The 12,287-nt window shown below is 46.5% G+C and overlaps 1 protein-coding gene across 1 annotated transcript; it reads left to right on the top strand.

Annotated features, from left to right (window-relative positions):
• Positions 1-3,128: 3,128 nt before the first annotated feature.
• On the top strand, positions 3,129-12,018 carry LOC310798830 (uncharacterized protein; the record flags this gene model as incomplete). The annotated part of the gene is made up of 7 exons (XM_083661389.1): positions 3,129-3,250; positions 4,189-4,391; positions 4,576-4,668; positions 8,226-8,321; positions 8,371-8,535; positions 10,311-10,434; positions 10,532-12,018. The coding sequence occupies exons 1-7, from the start codon at positions 3,208-3,210 to the stop codon at positions 12,016-12,018; spliced, it is 2,211 nt and encodes a 736-aa protein (XP_083517515.1). The 5' UTR covers positions 3,129-3,207.
• Between the last annotated feature and the right edge of the window lie 269 nt (positions 12,019-12,287).

Genomic DNA, 12,287 nt, shown 5'->3' with positions numbered 1-12,287 from the left:
GGAAGAGGTACTGTGGTGGTTCAGACAGGACGTCCAGTGCCTATATCTTGAAATCAAATCCTCTTGAGTCTTTGGAACTTTGTGATTTGCTATCCACTATTTCAGTCCCAGCTGAGCAGGAACAGAACGTCAGGCATCTAGTGGCACACCTGAAACAAAAACAATGACACTTTTAGCACTTTCGTCAGTGTGTGTGTGTGTTACACTGGTCACACCTGCAATGTAAATATTTGCAGTGGAAGGGGGCAGTGGTTATTTCCATGCCCAAAGCTTCCCCGGCACTGTTAGAACAGTTAAAGGGATAGTCCAGTTTGTTTGAAGTGGGGTCCTATGAGGTACTCTCATACAGTCAGTGTACTGGGTAAAGCACTCTGGACACATCACGCACCGAGATAGGAGAACTGCACTCCAGCTGTGGCAGGCACAGAGAGCTGACTGCTGAGCAAAAAATCTGAAATCATCACTGTAGCCAGGTTGTACACCAGTTGTTGTACTTTCAGTTGCTAGCTCCAGTGACGATTTCAGCTAAAAACAGGGTGTACATGACATCTTTTCAAGTCAACTTGGCATCTCGGGGCTTGTGGAGACTTGGATTACGCCAGGTGAGCAGTATGGAAGCATTTTATGTATTTTTCTGTTGTTTTTTACGTTTTTGCTCATGGCAAAACCCTTCACATTCAGCAGACAGCTCTCTATGCCTGCCACAGCTGGAGTGCAGTTCTCCTATCTCGGTGCACGATGTGTCCAGAGTGCCTTACCCAGTACACTGACTGTATGAGAGTACCTCATAGGACCCCACTTCAAACAAACTGAACTATCCCTTTAAGACCCATTTCCTTCCGGTTTGCAAAAATTGTGGAAAACTTTGCCCCCAAGTCGGTTCTCAAGGACATCTCATTTGAGCCCAGAAAGTTCAGGATCCACCACCCATGCTCTTGTCAGCCTAGTTAACTGCCTGTTTAAAAACACTGACAAACCTGGCTCTGTCTGTTCACTGGTAGCGAGCGACTGATTTCAGCAAGGCCTTAGACCGGGTCAACCATAACATCATCAACAAGATCCTGACCACGGAAGTGAGGCCTGAACTAGTTCCTTGGATTTTGCAATTTAATTTCCAATCAGAGACAAAGCGTACGCTATCGTGGCGTGCCACCTTATCAGAATGGGAGTACCTCACATGTGGGGTGGCCCAAGGAACTCTTTTTGGTCCCATCCTCTTCCTTGCCCTGATTGACGACACTGCCCTTGGTGCTCCATGTCCCCCGTTGACATCAACATACTTGAGTCTAGACAATGGCAGCAGCCTTCTACCATGCAGAATCAGCTCAATGAGCTAAATATCTGGTCTGCCAAAACATGCTCCTTAATGACAATACATGTGTTGCTATGCACATATCGTTGAGCAAAAATCCACCATCAGCACCACCTCTTTCCATTAATAACATCTCCCTGGCTGTCCTGCCTAAAATCAAAGTGCTGGTACTATCTATCCAGCACATCATCAGGTGGAGTGACCAGGTAAACACCATGACGGCTGAAGCTAGCAGGAAGCTTTTCCTCCTCAAGCACATCAAACACTTCTCTGTCAAGCCTTGTCCACCCAGTGGGAGCATGTGCAGAAGAGGACATGTCACATTCTTCTGGGAGCATCTTACACCAGCTACCAGCAAGCCCTGAACACCCTAGACATCCCCATCCCATCCCCCTTCTCCAAGAAGAGGAGGAAACAGATGTGCCTGGAATTTGCTGTCTCTGCAGTCCTCTCACTCCTATGAGTGGCTCCCCCCCCCCCCCTTCTAGAGGACATATATCTGGACGTACCACTCGCAATGGTCACAAACTCAATACCCCACTGGCCAGAACAGGCCATTACTTCAATTCTGCCATCCCTTATTTCACAAGACTCATCAACAACCATACAGCACATTGAGCACAGCGTTCACTCCTCATTTCCCCCCAGTTTACTGCAGCATTGCCCCTTTTCATTTAGGATTTGCATGATATTTTGCTACTTACATTTTATTGTAGACCAGCTGCATTACTATTGAAATTGTTTCTGCCTCTGTGCTGCTTTTATATTACATGTAAATTGGTGTGTGATTTATTTTCATTCTGGAAATGGCTGCAAAGCACTAATAAAACCTACTACAATTTGAATTCATACCCATTTCACAGCAACCGTCTGAGGTGGTAAAGCAGGAAGTAAAGCAGGTGTAACCAATACCATTAATGATGGTTCCATTCCATCCAGTGCCAGGGGCCCAGGGCCCTCATTAACGTTTGTTACACTTGCTTTACCACCTCAAAACGGTTGCTCCTCCTCCCCCCCCAATAAAAAATAAAAAGTCTGTGTGATACCCTGAACCGGTCAACTCAACTTGGCATGATTAGTTCATGGTTAGGATGGTCAATTAATACATAATACAAGCTTGTGGTGGGATTAGAAAGGATACGTTAAGGACACCCACGATTGAATTATCGTATGTATTACTTTCCATTCAGCAAGGTTAGCTTAGCCACTTCCTTACTTAACGTAGCCGCCCTCTTTGAAGTTACCAATTAGCCAGTTAGCTTGAACTTACTCCTCTCTCACCTCTTTACGGCACTATGAAGTACATGATGAGGAAAAAAGCGACGTTAAAGAGCACGAACATCCATACGTCAAACCAGTAAGAGTGTTGTGGTAATGACAGCGGTGCTGCTTTAGCTTTAAAGTCTTCTTCCGAGTCCATCACAGGAGTCGCGGCTGGTCGCATTGCCATTTTCGTCTGATGTCGGCTTTTTCCGGATAAACACTGCGGAAGGACCACGAAGTCATGTTTGTCCTTCAAAATAAAAGCTCTGCATAAACCATAGCATAAATAAACGAATGAAGGCAACGAAGTCGTTTGAAATATAATACAAGAGTGCTTGGGGTTGCACTAACTAAAGGAAACGTGACAAACTGTAATCATCGCCTACATTGCGGCATTTTGTTCGATGCTTCAATTCATATATATTAAGAAGAAGAAGAAGAAGAACAACAACAACAACAACAATCATCATCATCATTATCATCAGAACAAATAATAACCGTGCTTTTATTTTTGAGAACAGCCTACTACAACTGTTTCCGCTCTACAGGGCGACAACACAAACAGCCTTGGTCCAAGTGTGTTCTGTGTTGCCAAACTTAATGACTTTTAAAACTCTCTTCGTATCGTCTGAATGATGGAAACGACTGTCACAACCAACCCAGTGGAAAACGCAGGTCCGTTCAACTGGAATATATGCCAACTTTGTTAAACTGCTAACTACTGCTAGCTTTGCCTAGCCATCCTAGCTGCCCAGCTAAACAGATTGTAGCCAGCAAATGTGAACAACACAAAAGCAACGTTACATTGTATGCGAGCTTCGATACTTCTTTCCCCGTTGTGATTAACTATTAGTTTCACATTGCACAATATTTTGGCTATGCATGTGCATTATTAAAGAAGCTGGATCTCAGGAGTTAATTCATGTATCGTTGTTGGTTACCCCGCTAGCCGGGCGCTTCTCGCTCATACTGAGCATTAGCGCCCGGCGAACGTCAACGCATTTCCCATCAAACAATTGTGCCGCACTCACGTCTAGGTATAAAAACCAACCCTTACCTGAGCCAAACACGTGAAGTGAAGACGCTATCCGATGCCCAACATTCTCTTCTTTTAAATACATATAGTGGCCTCTTCCAAATTGTTGCATAAAATCCACTTTTCTGTCTTTGAAAAACCGAAAATGTAGGTGCAATACCATTCCGGAAGTGTGGGGGGCATTAGTGAGTATAGAATGAGTGAGCGAGAAGCGCCCCGCTAGCGGGGTAAGGTTGTTGGTAGCTAACTAATGCTCGTGTTTGATTAAAAATAAATAAATACATAAATATCGTCAACTAATCCAGTCCAACACGGACTCCTCTCCAGATGCATTTCCTGGTGATACAGGGCAGTGACACTGGTCGGATTATGAACAATTAATTGTATCTTGGCAATAAATTGGCAATGCATTTGCTGCACAGTGCCAAGACATAGAACCAAACTGGATGATCATATAGATGTGGGATATGGATCCAGTCCACTGGCGCTTACTGACGCTCTTGAGGAGTTGCATTTCAAGAAGACACTTGTTACCTCACACAGACACATCATGATGACCCTGTCTGTCCCCGTGCAGGTATATTCCTGCCGTTGTCGTCATTACGCCTGCTGGTCCCTCCGCTGCGGCTGGTCTCTGCAGCCATGTGGCTGTCAGCTCAGCGGAGGGACGTGCTGGACTACGAGAAGCTGGACAGGTTTGTGACGCTGGTGACGGCGACGGTTCCAGACCTGCTCAAGCCCAGCCAGCGAGCCAAGCTGCTGCTTCGTCTGCGAGCCAGAGTAAGTCAGGCGCTTGTGGATGAAATCTGGCTATGGAATCTCTGTAGATAATGTCATAATCCTCCTCCTCAGGCCCTTTGCTGATGGACTGTTTCCCTGCTCACAACAACTCTACCCTGCTGCCCAAATATGGCGTGTATCTCAAAATCAATGCTCCTTACCAGACACATACCTCTTGTTTCAGGTGATTCTGGAGTTGTGTGGTGTCGAGCAAACGGCCAACATCATGTGTGTACAGCCTCATCTAGAACGAATCCGCCCGCCAGGATACACAGGGGTAAGTCTAGCCCCAAAGTGACCCTACTACTGTACTTCGTATACTATAGTACACTCATGCAGTATAGTATAGTAGGGTCGCACTCAGCTCCATAAGGCAATCGGGGGGAACGGCTGTTCAAAACGCTCTCCTACCCATCTCCGATGTCCGATTGCAGATCCGAAGATATAATAGTCCTACGGAAGCCAGTAATTTAGGCGGGGTGCTTAAAATGATACTGCTGTGTGAAACAACCGTTTAAAAGCAGTCTTTCCACAGCCTGTGCTGAATTGACAGCAGGGTGTGTTTGATTTCACTATCATGGTGCACCGCTTGCACGCGGCGAGCAAACACATGCAGTCACACGGAGACGGCGGCTCAGTCAGTGATGAAATCATCAAATCCAGCGCACCTGGGAAGCAAAACATGTCATGAATAGAGATGTAACGGTATGAAAATTTCACATCACGATAATCGTGACCAAAATTATCACGGTTATCGTATTATCACGGTATTCGTAAAAAAAATGGCTGAGAATGTTCAAAAAGTACTGAGAGACTCACTGAAATCATTTTACAGCGTTTTATTTTGAAAATTCAGACCCAAAAAGGATTGATACTCACTGAAATAATTTCTCCAAGGCTGCACTTTTGCATCTGGGAGACTGTTGCCAACTTTGGTTGATGATGGACAGTATTTACCATGTTTTTCAAAGCACTGTAATCACTGTACCACGGTAATCACGGTACCACGGTTTTAATGATAATGAAAATTTTAAACAGTACGGTTATCGTAAGGAATTTTATCACGGTTATCATTAAAACCGGTTATCGTTACATCCCTAGTCATGAAATACTCAAACTCCCAAGGTTCCTGTCAGCACTAGGAAGCTTCCCCTCTCCTAAATACGGCACAGGCTGGCGAGCCTCTAGGTGGAGCTGGCGTGCAGCTCCCCGAAAATGTGACTCGATGCAGCTGACGCAAGTAGCGCAAATATAATATAATGTAGATGGGTAGATAACAGGAAAAGGTGAAACTATCACCAAGTATATGCACTACAATCTCTCTTTGGGCTAACATCTAGTCATTGAAATCCTAGTGAAATCACACAATTGACTCATTTTGCTGGAGACTCCCCTGCGACCCCTCGTCAAGCTGACTTTGGACTTTGGTCGAGCTGCCATCGGCAACGCTCCAAGTCGAGGCTGACATTGTAGCATGTTTTTCACGTTAACCATCGCCTCCCTCCTCCTGAGGCTGTATTTCCTTCTCCGCTCTTTTTGGGGATTTCGTCTCGCAGTCTTGCACCAAGAGCCACACTGTCAGGATAGGGTGAGTTCAGCCCTGACAACACGTAGCAAAATGTTCATTTCAACGGAAACGGTGGTGCATTGAAACATGCGAGGAAACATGAACGTTCAACCTGGGAAGTGTGGCAGAGGTGTAGTGCTATCTAGAGAAGTGGGGGAACGCACCTATATGGGGAACACCTGCACACGCACAGGTCCCAACAAAGCGCCCTCCTCCCCCCCCCCGCACGCACACACGCTAACGTTCACGCAGCCTATTCATTAATTAATCGTTCCGGGCGGGCAATCGCTTATATCAACGAATTAAACGAGCAAACTCACGGATTCCTCAAGTGCTGCAAACTAGGGATGGGCATCGAATTTCGAATTTTCGAATAATCGTTGTTATTATCAAGGTCGACTTTTATTATTGAAATTCGAAATTCGAAAAAAAAAAAAAAAAATTTTTTTTTTTTTTTTTTGAGTGAAATGTTGCATTGTCTCCCCTGATTCAAGTACCGGTATAGTCAAATCGCTATAAGCATTTTAAGCAAGGTTTATGGAAAAATGAATGGCGGATGAAATCCCATGAAGAGGGAGAGGGGGTGACTTTGGCACCTCTTTGGCACTCAGACCTGAGCCTACTAAATATTTAATGAACCACAACCACTCATGATTGTCAAAACTGTTTTTTATTTTCGAAAATGTCAATGTAAAAAAAATTAAAAATGTAAAAAAAAAAAATGTTTTTTTTTTTTTTTTTTTTTTTACATTTTTTTTTTTATTTTCGAAATTCGAATTAAATTCGAATTTGGCCAGCGAATTTCGAATAGTGTTTTTGCTAGAAATGCCCATCCCTACTGCAAACCACTGTCACTGACACACGACTAACTTGTGTCCTCTATAAACACTGCAGAAGCCCGTGACATTTGCAGCTCTGAAACTAAAATACATAGGCTATATGGGCACAGCAGAGCAGAGTCAGTTATCAACACAAACAGCTAAACAATCTCTCAACCAGCGATCACACAAGTTGCACAACTGGCATCTGGCGATGCAAATTGCAATGGGGTGATTAACGCTAACTTTTGATTCAACCGCGTTGAAAAGAAACACGCTTTTAACATTGTTTCTTCATGCTTGTAAACGTACCTTTTTAGCAGCTGGTCCGAAAAATTAAAGGATGTTTGGCTGCCTTTTTCATCTTTACTTGTTATAGTGAGGTACTGGTGGAAAAAAAATATATTTTGATGCTGAAAAAGCCAGTATGTTTCAGTATAGCTTTTATTAAACTGAGGTTTCCCCCGCGCTGTAGCTAGTTAAGGTGGAATGTTTCCTTTTCCTTCAAGCCACGAGTTGATGCTGTGTGAATCAGTCAGCCCACCTTAAATATAGTTAAGGTGGAATGTTTCCTTCTTTCTTCAAGCCGCGAGTTGATGCTGTGTGAATAATTCAGCCCACCTTAAATATAGGACGAATGACAACGTTGTCAAGTTTCACTCGTTTTATTGGCTCGACATGCACACACACACTGACACACACAAAACACCCCTTGGAGAAGTATGGGAACGCCGTTCCCACGCGTTCTGCCGGGACTACACCTATGCCTACTGGGAACCGTTGCAAAACTGTGCACACCGTTTTCATAGCTATTGAACACACCCCAGCTGATCCTTGTAACATTAGTAGGCTAAACAATGGACCCGCTCGCAACAATAAAAGTACTCCAATAGTGAGAAAAACAACAACGAACGTACGAAAAACCACATATAAGCCAAATAACGTAGCTTGCTACTTTGATTACCAAATAAATCTAGAAAAAGCCCTGGCAGGCTGTTGTCTGCCTGGGGCAGCGCTTTGAGCGTATCTCAAACTTCCCACGACGTGACAACTGTTCCACATCCTCCAGTAGACGCGTGATCGTTACGCTGACGCGTCGATACGTTGATGGTAAATGGACTGCATTTATATAGCGCTTTTCTAGTCTACCGACCACTCAATGCCCTTTACAACACATGCCTACATTCACCCATTCACACACACATGCATACACTGGAAGCAATGTGGGGTTCAGTATCTTGCTCAAGGACACCTCGACATGTGGACTGGAGGAGCCGGGGATCGAACCACCGACCTTCTGATTAGTGGAGGACCCGCTTTACCTCCTGAGCCACACCCATCTCCCGATGAGTTCATGCAACCCCTAGCGACCAAGCGAAGCTGCCCCCTCGGTGTGAACCAGTGTTTTTGGTCTCTAAAGATGCTCTCTTTAACGGTCCTGTCTTGCAGAGTGGGGATGCAGAAGTCGACGCAGAGGAAGCCATTTTCCTGGAGTTGGTCCAGACACTGCTGAAAGAGCCAGCAGAAAGACAACACTTCTACCAGGCAAGGCAGCATCGTATCTCGGCTTCTAATGAGCTTATCAGCCCTACAGCGTGGTTCAAACACATATTTTATCCCTGTATCCATTTACCTCTCTCCCTCCCAGGAGGTTTTTCCAACAGAATATGGCCTCAGCTACGACACGGACATGCAGCTTCTTATCTGGGAGTTCCTCTCCAAACTGGACAAACTTCTGCCAGTACCAGATCTTGGTCAGGTAAGACGTTGTACAACAACTACAGGGTTGGGAGGGTTACTTTAAAAATGTAATTTGTTACAATTACTAGTTGTTAAAATTGTAATCAGTAACGTAATCCAAGTACAGTATCACAATATTAAAGTAACGTAACTGATTGCGTTCCGTTACTTTTGGATTAATTTTGAACAAATGTCCTGCATTGGACTAGTGGAGTCTGGAATGGGGCACGCTCCTCAGGAGGACATAATAATAATAATAATAATTCCAAAAAAAAAACTCTGTAATAGTCATTTGAGGCCACATTTAAACAACAATATGCCAAATGCAGCCTCACCCTGCTCCATCAGCCAGGGTGACTACAAATTTCAATTTGTGCATAAAAAACGGAATGGAAACGCTGCCTATTTCGCAAAAACCTCCAAATATCGCAACAAAGTTTTCACGCTTGAGGGAGGCGAAAAAATCGGGTGTATCGATAAAAGGAAAATGCAAAACGTGCGGTGGAAACAGATTAAGCGATATTCCGTTGTCTCCATTCAAAAACCACACAGTTTGCCTTGATCACTGCAAAACATGACATGCCGTGTAGCCTCCACACAATAGGGCTACACACGGTAAATAATGTTAAATACGCAGCACAATACCCGCCGTGGTAAACCGAAGAAGACTGGGATATTAACTTTAAGGCGACTCACTTCTAGAATTGAATGAAATTGTATTCACTTACTATCTGCTCCGTGGATTATAATGTTATGCTTGCCGAGTCGCACCTGGTAATCCAGAAATGGCATTACGGTACCTTTGTCTACTTGTAGATTATCAAGAAACTTTAAATGAATAACATTAGATGTGTTTAATAGAGCTGTATATCGGGTCTAGCAGCTGATCAGCAGCTCAGACAGCCTCAAACACGAGGTGATTGACAGCTCTATAATTCGCAAAATAGCAGTGGATGGAAACGCGCATTATTTCGCATTTTCTTTTGCAGACTTTCTGAAAATTCGATTAAAATTTGCGATACATTTGGATGGAAACCCAGCTACTGTGTGGAGTCCTTTCACTTCCTGGGCTCAACAATCAGCCGGGACCTGAAATGGGAGCTGAACATCAGAGCTCTCACCAAGAAGACACAACACAGGATGTACTTTCTCCAGCGGCTAAGGAAGTTCAAGGTGCCAAAGGCAGCGTTGGCCTTTGATTCCGCGTTTATACACAGCGTTTGTGATAATCATTCGCGTGCAGACTGGAGCTGCAAATGTCACCACCAACTCCGAGCAGCATCAAAGTTAGCATCCGTTCGCTGGCTCACCCGCTGAACTGGCAGCGCTCATTTCTACCGTGCCTCGTTGGTTTGCGCTCGAGGTCTCCATTGTGCGCCATGCGGAAACTGCCACCCAATTATATTAGTAAGATTATTGTTGTTGTTGTTAGTAGTAGTAGCAGCAATAGTGATGTGTGTATGAATATGAATATATATTTGTTTGATGATTTGATTAGGTTGAATCATTAGCTAATCATTATTAATTATTATTATTAATTATGTTATATATTATATCATTATATATATATTATTATATTATATATTATATTATTAATTATTATTAGCTAATGATGAGGTTGATGAGGTTGAATCATGGTGATTTGATGAGGTTGATGAGATGATGATTTGATGAGGTTTGTTTGATGATTTGATGTTTATTCACTGTCTGAAGTGAATGTACAATTCACTTTTGCCCCAAATTAAAAGCACTTAATTCTGTATTTTTATTTTTGTCGTCGTTGTCGATGAACAGACCGTGTTGTGGCTCAGTTCTGCCCCCTCTGTCCTGGAGGACTGCCTGCAAGCGCTCTCCAATCCCGATGACCTGAAGTCTCTCCTGCAACACCATGAAAGCCTCGAGGACCTCGGCACACAAAGTAAACAAGACGCATCGGTGATGTCTTCAATTTTCCATCTTGGAAAGATCGACAAAGATGGAAATGCCTACTCACTTACCTCTCTGTTCCCGTATAGGTAACACAGTGGAGATGTCCTCCCAGGTGTTTGCCTGCTCCCAGTGTCCATTCTTCCACCTGCAGGAGTCCTTCCTGCTGCAGCACATTGAGCACAGTCATCCCGAGGAGTTCAGCAAGCGGCAGGGGGCCGCCGAGGCCCCCGAGAAGAAGCTCCAGCGCCCCGACTTCCCCAAGCCTTTCCCCATCCACAACCGGCCCGACCCGCACGTGTGCCAAGAGTGCGGCAAGGCGTTCACGCGCGCCTCCGACGTGGCCCGCCACCAGCGCATCCACACGGGCGAGCGGCCGTACCCCTGCAAGGAGTGCGACAAGGGCTTCAAGAACTCCTGGGACCTGACCCGGCATCAGCGCGTTCACAGCGGGGAGCGGCCCTTCCTCTGCCCGCAGTGCGGCAAGGCCTTCACCCAGATGGGCTTGCTGAAGCTGCACTTCGAACGCACCGCCTGCAGCCAGACCTGCGACCCTCCTCTGGAAACCATCACGGAGGAGGTGGTGGCCGAGGAGACGACGGCGGAGGCGACGGCGACGACGGGGGGCGACGCTCGCTACAAGTGCCAGAAATGCGGCGAGAGCTTCCACAGCATCCTGGAGCGGCTGAGGCACCGGCAGAGCCACGCGGCGCGACGGCAGTACAAGTGCGCCCAGTGCGACAAGATCTACGGCCGGGCGTCGGACCTGAAGAGGCACCAGATGAAGCACACGGGCGAGCGGCCGTTTGCCTGCGAGTGCGGCAAGAGCTTCACGCACGTGTGGCTGCTGAACAAGCACCGGCAGACGCACGCCAAGGAGCGTCCGTACCCGTGCGCCCAGTGCAGCAAGAGCTTCACGCAGCTCCAGGTGCTCAACAGGCACCTGCTGACCCACAGCGGCCAGCGGCCCTTCCAGTGCTCCTACTGCGAGAAGAGCTTCACCCAGCTGGCCGGCCTGACGCGGCACGAGAGGATCCACACGGGCGAGCGGCCCTACCTCTGCCCCGCCTGCGACAAGACCTTCCTGACGCACGGCGAGCTGGCGAGGCACGAGCGCAGCCACAGCAGCCTGCGGCCCTACGCCTGCCCGCAGTGCCCCAAGAGCTTCAAGACCAAGCGCGCCCAGAGCGAGCACGGCAACACGCACACGGGCGAGCGTCCGTTTGCCTGCGTGCGCTGCGGGAAGCGCTTCGCCAAGTCCACCTCGCTGGTGCGGCACAACCTGACCCACACGGGGGAGCGGCCGCATCGCTGCGCTCAGTGCGCGAAGACGTTCCTGACCTCCGGGGAGCTGCTCCTGCACAGGCGGATCCACACCGGGGAAAGGCCGTACCCCTGCCTCTACTGCGAGCGGAGGTTCAGGTGCTCCTCAGACCTCAACATGCACACGCGCACACACACGGGGGAGAAGCCCTACAACTGTCTGTTCTGTAAGAAGAGCTTCTCCACGTCCACGCGGCTCAAGCGACACCTGCGCACGCACATAGGGAAGGGCATCATCGTGGAATCACTATGACTTGGATTTTAGCTGTCGGATTGATCATGGCTTGATTTGATTATTCACGTTGGGGACTTCTCACAGAACTGTGTGCGTTTTGACAGATGCTGCTGGTTGGTTAAAAATAAAAATGATTCCTTCAATCCATTTAGCAATTTCATTTGAATTAAAAAGAAATCCTCATGAAATTCATCACAATAGGGCAAGATATAATGCTACAAGGTAGGTTGTGATAATAACCTGAATTATGCACAAACTCCGTACCTCAGTATGGGGATGTCCATGGT

The sequence above is a fragment of the Poromitra crassiceps genome (assembly GCF_964638095.1).
Source record: "Poromitra crassiceps genome assembly, chromosome: 2".
Taxonomy (NCBI): domain Eukaryota; kingdom Metazoa; phylum Chordata; class Actinopteri; order Beryciformes; family Melamphaidae; genus Poromitra; species Poromitra crassiceps.
This window is presented reverse-complemented; position numbering and strand designations above follow the sequence as displayed.